At 63.4% G+C, this 12,470-nt stretch overlaps 2 protein-coding genes across 8 annotated transcripts in view; both read left to right on the top strand.

Moving 5' to 3' along the window:
* The window catches only part of MAD1L1 (mitotic arrest deficient 1 like 1), a 309,825-nt gene that overhangs the window by 100,617 nt on the left and 196,738 nt on the right, over positions 1–12,470 (top strand). The gene's annotated exons all lie outside the window — the stretch shown is intronic.
* Positions 4,573–6,335, top strand: LOC146404315 (uncharacterized). Its single transcript, XM_085016391.1, has 2 exons — positions 4,573–5,052; positions 5,521–6,335. The coding sequence occupies exons 1-2, from the start codon at positions 4,691–4,693 to the stop codon at positions 6,293–6,295; spliced, it is 1,137 nt and encodes a 378-aa protein (XP_084872517.1). The 5' UTR covers positions 4,573–4,690; the 3' UTR covers positions 6,296–6,335.

Below are 12,470 nucleotides of genomic sequence, written 5' to 3'. Positions count from 1 at the left end.
GCTGCCCAGTGGGTGGTTTTGTGTTCTCTGCTCCGGCCGGGGGCGGTAAACAGCTTTGCCTCTGGACTCAGCGGGGACAGGTGGCAGCGCCTGCCCGATTGATTCCTTACCTGAGGGGCCGCGGGGAGTCTATCGATTGGGCGCCTCCTGCCAAACCCGCCCTGAAATGGGCTTAATCACCTCCAGACCAGTTTCCCAGCACCGAGTATTTCTCAGACCTTGGCTTGGAGGTACTGCTCGGCTGAGCCCGCTCCGCTGGGCCCTGACGTGTGTCCCCATTGTGTGCCCTGAGGGAGCCGGGCTCCTGCTGGCCAAGCTTCATCACAGGCTCAGCGAGCACCCGGGACGGCCCGCTGGGTTCGGTGGCACTGTCCTGGTTGCCGGAAAAGGCCGCCCAGCTATAACCGACTCGCAAACAGCGTGTGGCACCTCTGCCAGGGGCCGGGAAATTGGTGTCGGCCTCAGGCACAGAAGCAGGGGGTGAAACTGGTGCCCCCTCCCCCACGCCTGATTTCACATGCTGTCAGGTTTTTGCCGCACTGGCTCGTCGGCTGTTGACGTCCCGGAGCCTCTGTGCCTGGTTGTCACTGTTCATCTCCGCCCCCAGCTGGCACAGCCTCACGCTTGCCTGGAGCCAGTTTCCGAGGAGGGGACCACATGGTCCAGCCCACCGCTTGTGTTAAATGCACATCCTGAGGCCACGGCGTGATGGACACACGGTCCCGTGAGAACTAGAGGAGCAGCGGGGGGCCAGTTCCCCGGCAGGAGGAGGGCTGGGGACGGAAAGGAGACGTCTGCCCTCGGCCTTTACAGGCTCTGGACTGTGCGTGGCTGAGCGCGAGGGCTGTTCGTCCTGTCCTTTACCAGCTCGGACGGCGAGCGGCTTGCCGTGTCTTCCTCTGTGCGGACGGGGCTTAGGACGCCTGCCTCCACCCGCCAGGCTCCCCCCAGAGGCTCAGGGTCGGGGTGCCGCCCCAGCCCCGCGGACAAGTGGCGCTGCTGCCACCTCCGGGAGCTGGCCCCGCGGCTGTCCGGGGGCGCTCAGCCGGTCGGTCAGGGCCGGGTTCCTGGTTCCAGGATGCAGGGAGTGGATGGAAGTGGCCCTTGTCACAGGGCTGGGCTCTGACCGGACATGTTCGAGTGTAGTTACAGGGAGCTTGTCCGCAGACCGCGTGGGTGCCTGTGTAACGTGCACCCCATCAGGCTTTAGCCCTAAGGTTCCCTCTTGCGCCGGGTGCCTTCCGTGTGCAGAGGGAACCCCGTGCTGCCTCTCGCCGTGGTTACTCTGCGGACGAGGGATCCGGAGGCCCCCGCCGTGTCTGGGCCGGAGCTGGGATGGACACAGGTCTGCCTGTAGCCACCCCGGCCCCTCCGAAGTACCCAGCGTCCTTTCTGCCTGAACCGAAGCTGTCCAGTTGCCGTGGAATGCTTGTGCCTTCCGTCTCTTCTCATTTAAGTGTTTAGTTACAAACTCAAACGGCGGGAGCCCCTTCTCGTCCCACTGCTATAGTTGGCGCGTGATGTGAGCTGGTAGCGGTTTTGTCCCTTTGCTCTCACTCACTGGGGGTCGCTTTTAACCACCTGGGATTTTTGCGTCCTGGTTGTTCCCCTCAGTCTCCACCTTTGTGTGTGTCTGTGAGTCTCTCTGCCTGCCTCTGCCCCGTCTGTTTGTCTTTCCACCTGTCCACATAAAAGTGTGGGTCCCTGCGATGCTGGCCGGTTCCTGGCAGTTGGCTCGATGCTGGGGATGGAGCCAGGGGGTCCCTGGCTGTGCAGAGCTCACAGGCGGACGGGGGTCCAGGCAGAAGCAGTGGTCCCGGGGCCTCGTGCAGCTGGGCTTGCAGCTGGCTCCCTGGGGCTGCCCACCCTGAAAAGTGAGAAGGAGAGGGATGTGCTGCTGAGCTTCTGCTTGGCGGGGGTGCTGTGCCTGCCCCGCGTCAGAGGGCGAGAGCGCAGCTCTGCCAGCTGTTTACCGCCTTTGTGCAGCCCGCTGCCCTCCTCGGAGCCGTCAGCAGGGCTGGAGCGCGTGGGGAGCTGGGGTGCCGTGACCTGCACCGCGGCTCCTTGATCCACTGGGGGCTCCTGCTCTCAGCTGTCGAGCCCCTGCGCTCGTGTGCAGACAGCTGGCTGGTCTGTTCGTGGCGGCACAGACTCTCAGCTCAGGGCTGCGGAGACCTGGAGAGCCGTGCAGCCTGGTGCTGGTGTGCTTTGAGGGCTCTGGTGCCACCCCTACCACAGGGGGCCTGCGGCCGGGCGCGTCCCACTCCCAGAAGCCCCCAGTGGGACAGGACAGGTCGTCCCTGCTGTCCAGTCTCCCCGTGAAGCTTCTAGCGGCTTAGTGTCGGCACCCGTCTCAGACCCGTGGTGTAGCTGCAGGGGTCTGAGCGTGTCGCGGCAGGCTCCCCGCTGGCCCATCGGCCCCACCACCGAGGCCGCCGTTCTCCAGGCTGAGCGCGCCGGGGGCGTGCCGCGGCTAGGGTGGTCTCTGTCCACGCTCCTGCCCTGGAGAGGTTGGAGGGCAGCTGCTCTGAGACCCCTGGCCCTTCCCTCCAAGGAGACGGCCGGCGATGGGGCTTTGCGGCCGCCTCCTCTGCCTCCGCTCCTCCCCCGTCCCTGCCTTTCCCGGCATCCGCTCCTGTTTACAAACCTCTCCGCAATGATGCGCCAAAATAATTAGAATGTTTTCTGTTTTAAAAAAAGACTTGGCTTTGTGTGTTGGGGAAACAAAGTGATGGAAGACACAGCTCCCAGAGCCGAGGCGGCTTTGGAGAGCTGTTGTCGTCCGTGGCTGAGAAAGCCGGGTGGGGGGCAGGCTCCCTTCTCGGCGTGGAGGGCCCTGGCCCTGCTGCAGGCAGTGGCTGCCATGGGGAGGGGTCCCGGGAGGCTGGCTTTATTCCAGCCTGCTTGGGGAGGAAGTTGCGGAGGCTTTTTGCAGCCGGGCAGGGGCTGTAATGTGATCAACAGTCTTCTTTATTACAGAGTGTTATTTGGCAAAACACCCGGGGTGGTTGTTGGGGGGGAGCAGCCAGTGGGAGACCAGCAGAAGGGTTGTTTGTGGGGCCGGACGGGCTGTAAGGAAGCAGTTTCGGCTGCCCAGCGACGGGCCCGGGCTGGGAGCGTGGCGCTGGGGTGGGCTGGCCGAGGCAGCCTCGGGGGCAGGGGGCGGGGGGGGGCTGACTGGCTGTGGACCCTGTGTGGTTGGAGGAGAGGTGCCTTCGGTCTGCAGACCGTGGAGGAGGAACCTGCGTGCCCAAAGACTGGGCTTCATTGGTGTGTGGAGAGATCCGGGGGCCTCCGTGGCCTTCCAGAAGAGGGGCCCCCTGGGAACGGGGGTGCCAGGCTGCCATCAGACCTCGGGGTGAAGAGTGACGTGGGATGCTGGCAGTGACGCCTGGGGTCGTCTGGGAGCAGGGAGGGGAGAGGAGAGGTGAGCGGAGCTGTTTGAGAGGGAGGCCAGGGCCCTGGGGCAGCCCCAGCAGGGCCGGGGGTCGAATCAGAGCCCTTCTAGAGGCCACTTCCAGCTTTGTCCCAGTTAAAGTGAGCGTGGGCCTTTGTCAAGAAGGGTGGGAGGTGGGCCCCGCCGTCCAGGGGGCCGTCTCGGGCCCAGCGTCTTCTCCCTCCCAGAACTGGAGAGAGGGAGGCCCGTTCAGTCCCCTTGTCCTGGTTCTTCTGATGGGAGGTGTGGACCCGCGCCGGCGGGGCGGGTGGAGCCCAGCAGCAGCGGGGGCGCTGCCTTCTCCGGCGCTGTGGCGAGCTTCCTCCGTGCTGACCTCCGGCTTGGGCAGGAGTTGGAGGAGCAGCCCGTCGCGCTGGCCGTGTTTCCCAGGAGCTGGTTGCTCCAGGGAGTGCGCAGGGCGTCTCTCGCCCCGTCTGCACAGAGGACAGAGGAAAGAGATGGAACACGTGTGGGAGAGAAGCTCTCGCTACTAAAAATACGCTGCCATCCACCCAGCAGCAGACGCCAGACGACCCATCTGCAGGGCTCCGTGTGCCCCGTGACCTTGACTCGGAAGGGAGGTGCAACCCGTGACAGCGCTGCCTCCGGGAGGAGGGCTGTCGACGGAGCCTGCCGCCCCCGCCCCCCATTCCCTGGAGACACGTGGGCGGGGCTGGGGAGCCTGGACCCGTCCAGAGCCGCTGGGCCTCCCGAGGGAGGGGCCCTCTGAGTGGGGCTGAGGGCCCGGGGCTTTGCCCTGCGTTTGGGAGGGCCTGCTGTCAGCGGGAGTGCATGGAGGGCTGGGTTGGGAGAAATAACACAAAGCCTTGCGTGTGTGCCTCCAGCCAGACCCCAGGTTCATCTGGTGGCGTTTGTGCCCGTTCAGCACATACCCCACGCCTGTGCCCGCTCATGTTTCATGCCTGCGTGCCCCGGGCCCCTGTGACTCCTGGACGTGTTTGTTTGGGCTCAGAGTCCGCTTGTGCCTGTGAGAGGGAGACAGGAGGGTGGGCCTCCCAGCGTGCGGGTCAGACCAGTGCCCTGTGTGCTGGGCACAGGCCAGGTGGTGGGAGGCAGCCCAGAGAGCCTGTGGCTGCTCCATCCCCCTGGGCACAGGTGGCAGGCCCAGGCCAGGTGTCCAGGAGCAGTAGGGCTCCACAGTCCAGATGGGGGCCCAGAGCTGCCCAGTGAGCCCAGGTCAGCTGGAGAGGGCTTCTCCTGGCTCCTTCGAGCTGCTCCAGGGCGCCCCAGGAGATGCGTGTGGGGCTCCTTGAGGTGCTGCTGCTGTGCTGGGGCGGGGGGCCTGCCGTCCTTGGAATGCTCACACGTAGGGATGAATGGCTGTGTCCCAGAGGCCGGGGCGCCCTTTGGAAGCAGGCGTGCCATGCCCAGGCCTGGCACATGCTCTCCCCGCCCCCGCCCGCCATCACTTGGCATTGGCAGCTGCCCTCTGCTATGTCCTTGGTCTACAGGGCAAGGTGTCACTGCACCACGCTGAGCTCGTGGCTCACCTGGGTGGTGGAAGGCACATGGGGTGGGGACCCCGTGAGCCGTGTTGAGACAGCGGAGGCTTCCCCGCAGACCCTCAGCTCCCTGGGCTGTGGCCAGTTCGTCAGGTAGGAGCAACTCTGGTGAGTGACGGTGGCTGGTGAGGGGCAGTCTCTCGCCTGGCCTGGCTGATGCCTGTCTCTGCCACCTTGGCTGCCACCTCATGCTGCGGCCTGGGCTCTTGGAGAGGCTGCTTTGCTGGGATCAGGGCCGAGGGCCGGTCCCCCGCTGGCCTGCCCCCATGCTGTGCAGGCCAGGAGAGCTGCTTACGTGCCTGCACTGCCCTTCGGGCAGAAGGCCCCTCAGGACAGGCACTTGTCCCTGCCCCTAGCCGGCCTCTCCGCCAGACTCAGACGTGGTAGAAAACGGGTCCGTGGACTCCACGTACACCTGGAGTCATCTCCACGCAGGACAGGCCCCACGCGCATCCCTGGTGAGGGCCCTTCCTTATTCTGGAACCCCTGGACTCCTTCCTCGCCCCGAAGCCTCAGTCAACCCTCATCTCCTCAGTCTGACTTCGCGTGGCCCCCCTGCAGCACCCAGCCGCCCGTCGCCGGTGTGGCCCGTGGCCTGGTCTTGCTTTCCCTGAGCCCGGGGGGCAGCCTGCCCCTCACTGGCTGCTCCTGCTTCCGCTGCATCCCCCGGCGCTGGCCCACGCCTGCCCTGCAGTCGTCCTCCTGGCCGGATTCTTGCCTCCTGCTGGACGGGGCGCCTCGGCTGTGGTTTCGGAGATGTTTGTCACACGCCCGCTCCTGGGTGGTGCCTCAGGGAGCCTGGAGGTGCGTCATGCTTGGTCTGTTCACACCACTCATTTCCTTCAGGCTCCACACCTCACCCCGCTCGCAAGCGTGGCAGCTCCCGGAAAGGGCCGTGAGAGGCAGGTCTCTCCAAAGGTCATGGCAGGTTGGGGTGGGGGTGCTGGCGGTGGCAGCTGCCACCTGCCTGCCATGTCCCGTTATGCCGAGCTGCTCTGCACCCGTGGAGGACGGCAGGTGGTGGGGCCGGGCACGCCCAGTGGGTTTGATTCTGGAAGCTGCCGCCCCCACCTCTGCACGGGGGAGGGTGAGACGTCCCGACTGGCTCTTCCAGAGGTCCCCAGTCTGCACTCCCTGTGCCCCTGTGAGGGGAGCGTGCCCTGGGCCAGCGCCCAGCCCTGACCGAGCCGGTCGACAGCGGCCACGCCCGCTCGGGGAGGTCCCTGGGTCTCTCCGGGGGCCTGACGGCCTGTTGACGTGGCCTTTGGGGGGATGCTGCGTCCAGCATCAACCTCTTGGTTTTTTTTTTTTTAACACGTCTTATGTGTTCTTTTAAAACCTTCTGTTTTAAAGTCAGGTTGAGCTGACAGCTCAGCTGTAGCAACAGCGTGGAGAGTTGAGGTGCAGCCTTCCCTGCTCCCCCGGCCAGCGCCCTGCACAGCCACCGTGCCGTCACCGTGAACCAGGCAGCACGTGGGGCGGCCCTGCTCACTGCAGACTTTATTTGGATTTTGCCAGTTTTCCTGCTTCTGACGCTTTCCTGTCCCAGTATCCAGGCCAGGGTCCCACGTCGCGCTGGCCTGCCCGACTCTTTGGATTCGAACACCTGAGATGGTTTGACGTCTGGTCTTTCATGACCTTGACCCCTCGGAAGAGCATGGCCAGGCGTTGTGTAGAGCTGGGCTGTGTGATTCTCGGGACCATGAGGTCAAGGCCGGCTGCATCCCTTGCAGTGAGGGCGTGTCCTGGGACACACACCCCAGACCCTGAAAACGCCCCGTTTCCCCAAACTTTCAGCCCCTAATTGTACCCATTGCTGAGAGGGTCCTGCGGCGGGTTTGACCTGCGTGGCCTGTGTGCTGACGTGATTTCACTCGGGGCGGGGGGGGGGTGGTCTGAGCTCCCGCCTTTGGAGCACTTTTGCTTGGGCTCCTGGGCCCGTTTGATTTTTCTTTCTTGCGGGCACCACCCCGCGCTGTGAACTGGTATCTGCCCTGCCGTCACACAGTCCCTCACTCCTCCAGGGGCCCTGGCTCCTTCTGATGGAGAACCGGTCCCCGAGTGGGAGTGTGTCCACGTGTCTCGGCCCCACGGCGGGCGGAGGTCGTGCATGTGCACATCTGCCTCCGGCTCCAGGTCTGCCGGGTGTGCGTGCGCGGGAAAGCCTTTCGGTCTCCTGCTGTCCGTTTCCATCCCGACCCTGCTGGACGCTTTCAGCCTGCTCGTTTTCTTCGAGGCTGAGAAACCTGGCTGGCATCCCACACTCCTGTCGACGGGTTCGGGCTTGGTGTGTGCACCTGTCTCTGCAGCACCGGAGCCCGTGACCGTGGCGGACTGGGCGTGGTACGTGCGCTCAGCCCCGGTCATGCTGCCTTCCAGCCCTCAGCCCGTCTCTCCGCCCCTCGCTGGCTTTGTCCTTGTTTCAGGATGGGGTCTCGCCAGCAAGTTTGTTTCTCCCTGTGGTCTCCTGTCGTGGGTGGTTCTTAACGAACCAGGACTGGAGCCCCCACTCCTGGGAGTTGTGTGTCCCCCTCGCTGCACCCCTCGCCCTGGAGACGCCGGGTATCCTCAGAGCTGCACGGCGTGTCGTCTTCCGGGCCTGGCCTCTCACTCACCCAGCGTGTTCAAGGCCCATTCGTGCCGTCCGTGGCCCAGAGGGTCGCGTGTGTGGCTGCCCTGCGGTTTATTCCTGCACCTGTCAGTTGAGGCTGTCGGACTTGTGTTTTGCTGGGGCTGGATAAAGCCGTGGCCTGTGCGACGGAGTTTTCCCTCCTTGAGGGCATAGCTGGGAGTGGGACGGCCGGGTCCTAGCCGTGCCCGCCCTCCCGAGAGGCTGCCCGCCGTTTTCCTGGGCGCGCTTCGTCGCCGGCTTGCCTGTGGTCCTGGCGGTCCTTGATCTCAGCCGATCCGATGGGCCGGGATGCCGAGCGTGGTGCCCTCTGAGGCCCCTGCCACCCAGCACCGCCCCCCACCCTCGCTCCGCACCTGAGGAGCACATGCCCTGTCTGCTTTTCGCGGCTTCTCTGGTGAGAAACTCTGGGTGGAGTGTAGCCCGCGTGGCGCGTTAGGCCGAGTCTGTTTGCCCTCTGAGGTCCCCCCTCCCGGCCCCTCTCAGCCGCGGGGTTTGTGCCCTGTCATGGGCCGAGGAAGCCCCGCGCTCCCTTCTTTCTCCCTCCCCAACCCGCCTTTGCGCAGATCCGCGCTCCCGCGCCCCTTTCGTGCGGGGCCTTGCTCCCTGGCTGGAACAGGCCCACGCGGTCAGGCTCGCGAAGCTCCTCCTTCCATCGGGTGGACGGGTGGACGGCCGAGGCTGGGAGCGGGCGGTGTGTGCAGGAGGCGGCCGTGCCGTCCGGCCCCCGCCCGTCCTGACCGGGTCTCCCTCTGCCGGGCGGTCTTGGCCGAAGCAGGAGCCGGCCTGCCCCAGCCCGTCCTCCGCTTCGGGGGGTCCCCTCCTGGAGGCCGGGGCACCGTGTGCAGCCACAGCGGGGGCGGGGCCGCCCTGCTCGTGCTCGGCTCCACCCTCTCTGGGTTGTCATTTGCTTTTCTTCCAAGGACACGGCCTTCACGCCCCCCCGGCCTTCACCTTGAGACGCTTGGCTTCTTAGCTGTCGCCGATTGCCCGTCCATTTTTCTTCCCTCCAGTTGTGATCAGGACTGAGGTGGGGAGAAGAGAGAACTCAAGGACTTGGTGAGTTTCGTCTGGAGGAGCAGTGGTTCTTGGTGCTGCTGGGGCTGTCGGGACGCGTGCGAGCGTCTTGCTCGTGAGCTTGTATCCTGGGCGTCTTTGCTTGAGCCGCGTCATGGCAGGTGGTGCGTCTTGATACGGAGACTGTGTTTATTGGTTGGTTAAACCCGTGGAGGCCCCCAGAGCGGGGTAATAGTCTGGAACGATGGGGAACCCGTACTGGGGGTCAGAGAGTTGTCAAAGCCGGGAGAGCACAGGGTGGAGAGGTGCGTTGTGCGCCGCGTGGCCGAATGACCGGGGGTTTGCACCACAGTCACCGTCCTCAGAGTGCGTCACCACCCTGTGGTGACATCAGAAGTAGACTCTGAATTGGATCGCGTTAACAGAGGTAGAGCATCACACAAAAGGAGGTGACTGCACTGCTGTTCCCTGACTCACAGAGCCCGGGCGGTTTGCCTGATGCTGGGGCATGGCTGCTAAGGAGCGACGTGAGGACGTGGGCCACGGAATGGGGACAGTCTCAGCCATCGTGGGCCTGTCACTGATTCACAGTCCAGCCACAGGAGGGGGTTTTAAGATTGAGACACTGTTTTCAGGTGTTGGGGGCGTAGGTGTTGGCTTAACTGTGCACAGTCACTGAGCAGAAGCTGTCAACCAAAGGGTTTGGGTGGAAATCCAGAAACTCCCTTCGACTTTAAGTAGCCAGAACGGACTCTCAGCCTAGAAAGGTGAGGCCTCGTGCCCGTCTCTGCCCTTCCGTCACGGGTTCTGATGACATTGTGACTGCCTGGCTCCTGATGGCCGCCTTGTCACGGCCCTGACCCCGCACCAGGAGACGGGCTGTTTCCATTGCTGGTTGCAGGACTTCTTGTGTGTGCTCAGAGAGTGCCCAAGTGGATTCAAAGGAATAATTAGCGTACCCTGTAAGATATGAATCTTAATTCCTAAATTACATATTTAGCAGATGGTCCAAAATAGCGCTTATAATGGCAACATTCAATTAGTGAGTTTAAAAAATGTGTATTATTGCAGCACGCGCTGTGGGTTTTATTTAGAGGTTTCTAAATACAGCACCATAAAACATAGGAGCGTTCAGACCCGCGCTGCCGTGGCCAGCCCTGTCTGCACTCCTGTGTTGGCCGGGAGGGCGGCTGTGGAGAAGCCTGGACCGGCCACTGTGTCGGCCGGCAGGAGAGGCGGTGAGGCTGGTGGGCCTCCCCCGGGTCCGTTGTCCGCACGCCTCCCCGGCTGGGGATTCTGGTGCACGGCCCCTGGAGCCCCGTTTCTGAGTGTCCTGGGGGCCTTGGGCCTGGATCGGGCCTTTCTTCTTGCTCTGAGCCTGGTTCTTCTCTGCCGCCAGTAGCCCTGCAGGCAGCTCGGCTCGGTTGGGTCCACACGGGCAGAGAGGGAAGCCGAGGCGTGGGCGAGCTGCCCATCTGTCTGACGTCTCAGGGCCAGTTGGGGGACTGAGCTGGGGTACCTCCTTGGTGTGCTCCCTGCCAGGGCTCACGTGGCGGAAGGGGCCCTGGAGGCAGGCCTGTCCCCCCATGTGGTACCGCTGGGTGAGGGGTGGGCGTACGGAGGGCACCCCCCCAGCAGCCCTCTCGGACCCGCGCTGTAGAAGGAGGAGCGGAGTTTGAGGTAGGGCCGCTGCAGCCTCCGCTCCCACCCGTGTCTCCCCCGTGGGGAGGGGGAGCCCTGAGGGGCAGAGCAGCCCTCCTGCCCTAGGACCCCTGGACCCCTGGACCCGGGAAAGGCAGGCCGGCCTGGCGACCAAGTGTTTGCTGAGGCAGGCCTTGTTCAGACCCTTTCGGGGCTCTGTATGTTTCCACAAAGAGCTTTTTAGACCTAAACACAGATGTTCATTGAAAAATGAAAAATCAAATTAAGCGGAACCAGCCTTTGAAAGTTAATGCCCTATAGCAAGTAAAACAAAGGGAGAGAAACACTGTGTTGTAAATTTCACTTCAATAACTTTTATTTTAGATAAAGTTTTAAACGAAAAAAGTGTCGTTTGAAAGCTGCTCGTCTTCCTCTCTGTCCCCCAATGGAACATCTGTGCTTATTCTGACGCGATGAATGACACGCATTGAACTGAAACCGTTGGAGGCTCTTTTTACCATAATTGCACCTCGCTCATTCCTGAGACACAATGCAGCCATGAAACGCCAATTAAGCCTCTATGTTAATGAGACGGCGCCTGAATAGGGGGTTACAGCGGACGCAAACCCCACCGGAACTCGTTTGCTATAAACCTGGAGTTTGTTCTGTTTTAGTAGAAGTGTTACACATAATGAAAATCTCCAGCATTTGCTTTTATTTTAAAGTGGTCCGTTTTGGGGGTTTTTTGGTCAGCAAGTTTTAAAATAGTGTTTTCTGAGCACCTGGTTGGGCACTTTGCCCCCTCTGCGCCCCGTGAGTCCGACAGGGCTTCCTGGAGGTCGTGGGTGCTCCCTGCGTGTTGAGGGCACTCTGGGTGCTGCTAGGTGGACGCAGCCCGGAGCCAGCAGTTACCTGAGACAGGCGCCCAGGCAGCCCCCCCGGGCCTTGGCTCAGGTCTGTGGTGGCAGTGGTCTTGAACCAGCCCTGGTTCCATCCGCTTCCCAGCAGGGGCTTGGGCGTAGGTGGAGGGCTAAGAGCCCTGGGGGCAGAACACTGGGTGCTTCCTCGCCTGTCGGGGGTGGGGGGGCGGGGGCACGGCACCTTCTCTGGGCTTTGAAGGAAGATGAGACCCAGCGTGGGGCACTTTCTGCTGTTGCATCTGGAGCCTTGTGAAACCTTTCCTCTTTTGTGCACCTGAGCCAGATCCCGCAGGAACGCCGAATACATCCTGAGGACAGCAGTGTGGGTCTCCACCGTCCTCGACGGCAGGGCCTTCTGCGCGTGCCCTGGATTGGCGGCCAGCAGGTGGCCTGGGGCCTGCCCTTGGGCCTGGTGTCCCGCTGGCAGGGAGCAGAGCCCTGAAGGGTCAGCATTTCCCCTGTGGGCAGTGGGCGGAGAGGGCCCCTTGGGTGGGCAGAGAAGGGCCCCTGAGGGGCAAGTCGAAGCCCTGAAAGGTGGGAGCCTGCCCCCACCCCGCTCCCTGCGCGCAGGCCAGTGGGCGAGGGAGCAGCTGGCGCCAAGGCTGAGGGTCGGAGGCCCGGGGAGAGATGGGGGGCCCCAGGTCCCTCAGGAAGGTTGCTGGGGGCTGCGCCCGGTTGCCCACAGTCCAGGTGGGGTTGTTGGTGGCAGTGGTCGTTGTTTGAAGACGAAAAGTGCAGCGACGTGGTGGTTCCTCTGCCTGAAAGGAGGTGAACTCAGAGGAGGTTGTTTTTATTGGCCGCATCCGAGGCACGTTTAGGTTCCTGGGCTGGGGCTCAAATCTGAGCTGCAGCTCTGACGTACGCCACAGCTGCAGCAGCGCTGGATTCTTAACCCGCTGTGCTGGGCTGGGGGTCAAACCCACACCTCTGCAGCAACCCAAGATGCTGCAGTCGATTCTTAACCCACTGTGCCTCACCGGGAACTCTCAGAGGCAGTTTTCAGGGAGGGAGAGCAGGATGCTTGTCGGCCCCAGTGGCACAGGTGCAGATGAGGGCCTTTGGGGCAGCTCAGGTGGGAGGCAGCAGAGCTGAGAAGACCTGCAGTGACCCGCTGTGCCCCGGGACTGGCGGCTCTGCCCCTCCTGTCTGCTGCTGCTCAGGTCTGCATCTCTCTGCCCCCGGCTCACCGCTCCCTGTCGGACCCCCGTCCCACCAGCCCTTTCCACTCTGTGAAGCCCTCCAGGGGCCCGGGCAGATTCAGCCCTCATCCCCTGGCGCGGCCAGGCCCAGCAGGGTCTCCAAGA

This window comes from Sus scrofa, chromosome 3, assembly GCF_054392235.1.
Source record: "Sus scrofa isolate SSC_HxYL_T2T_F1_AM1 chromosome 3, Sscrofa_HxYL_maternal_Yorkshire_Landrace_v2.0, whole genome shotgun sequence".
Classification (NCBI taxonomy): Eukaryota; Metazoa; Chordata; class Mammalia; order Artiodactyla; family Suidae; genus Sus; species Sus scrofa.
This window is presented reverse-complemented; position numbering and strand designations above follow the sequence as displayed.

What these genes read in the sequence shown, in the direction of transcription:
- LOC146404315 (XM_085016391.1), top strand. Translation starts at nt 4,691, where the DNA reads ATGCGTGTGGGGCTCCTTGAGGTGCTGCTGCTGTGCTGGGGCGGGGGG. An exon ending in GGCTGTGGCCAGTTCGTCAG is followed by an intron (nt 5,053 to 5,520) that starts GTAGGAGCAACT and finishes GCCCCCCTGCAG; the next exon opens with CACCCAGCCGCCCGTCGCCG.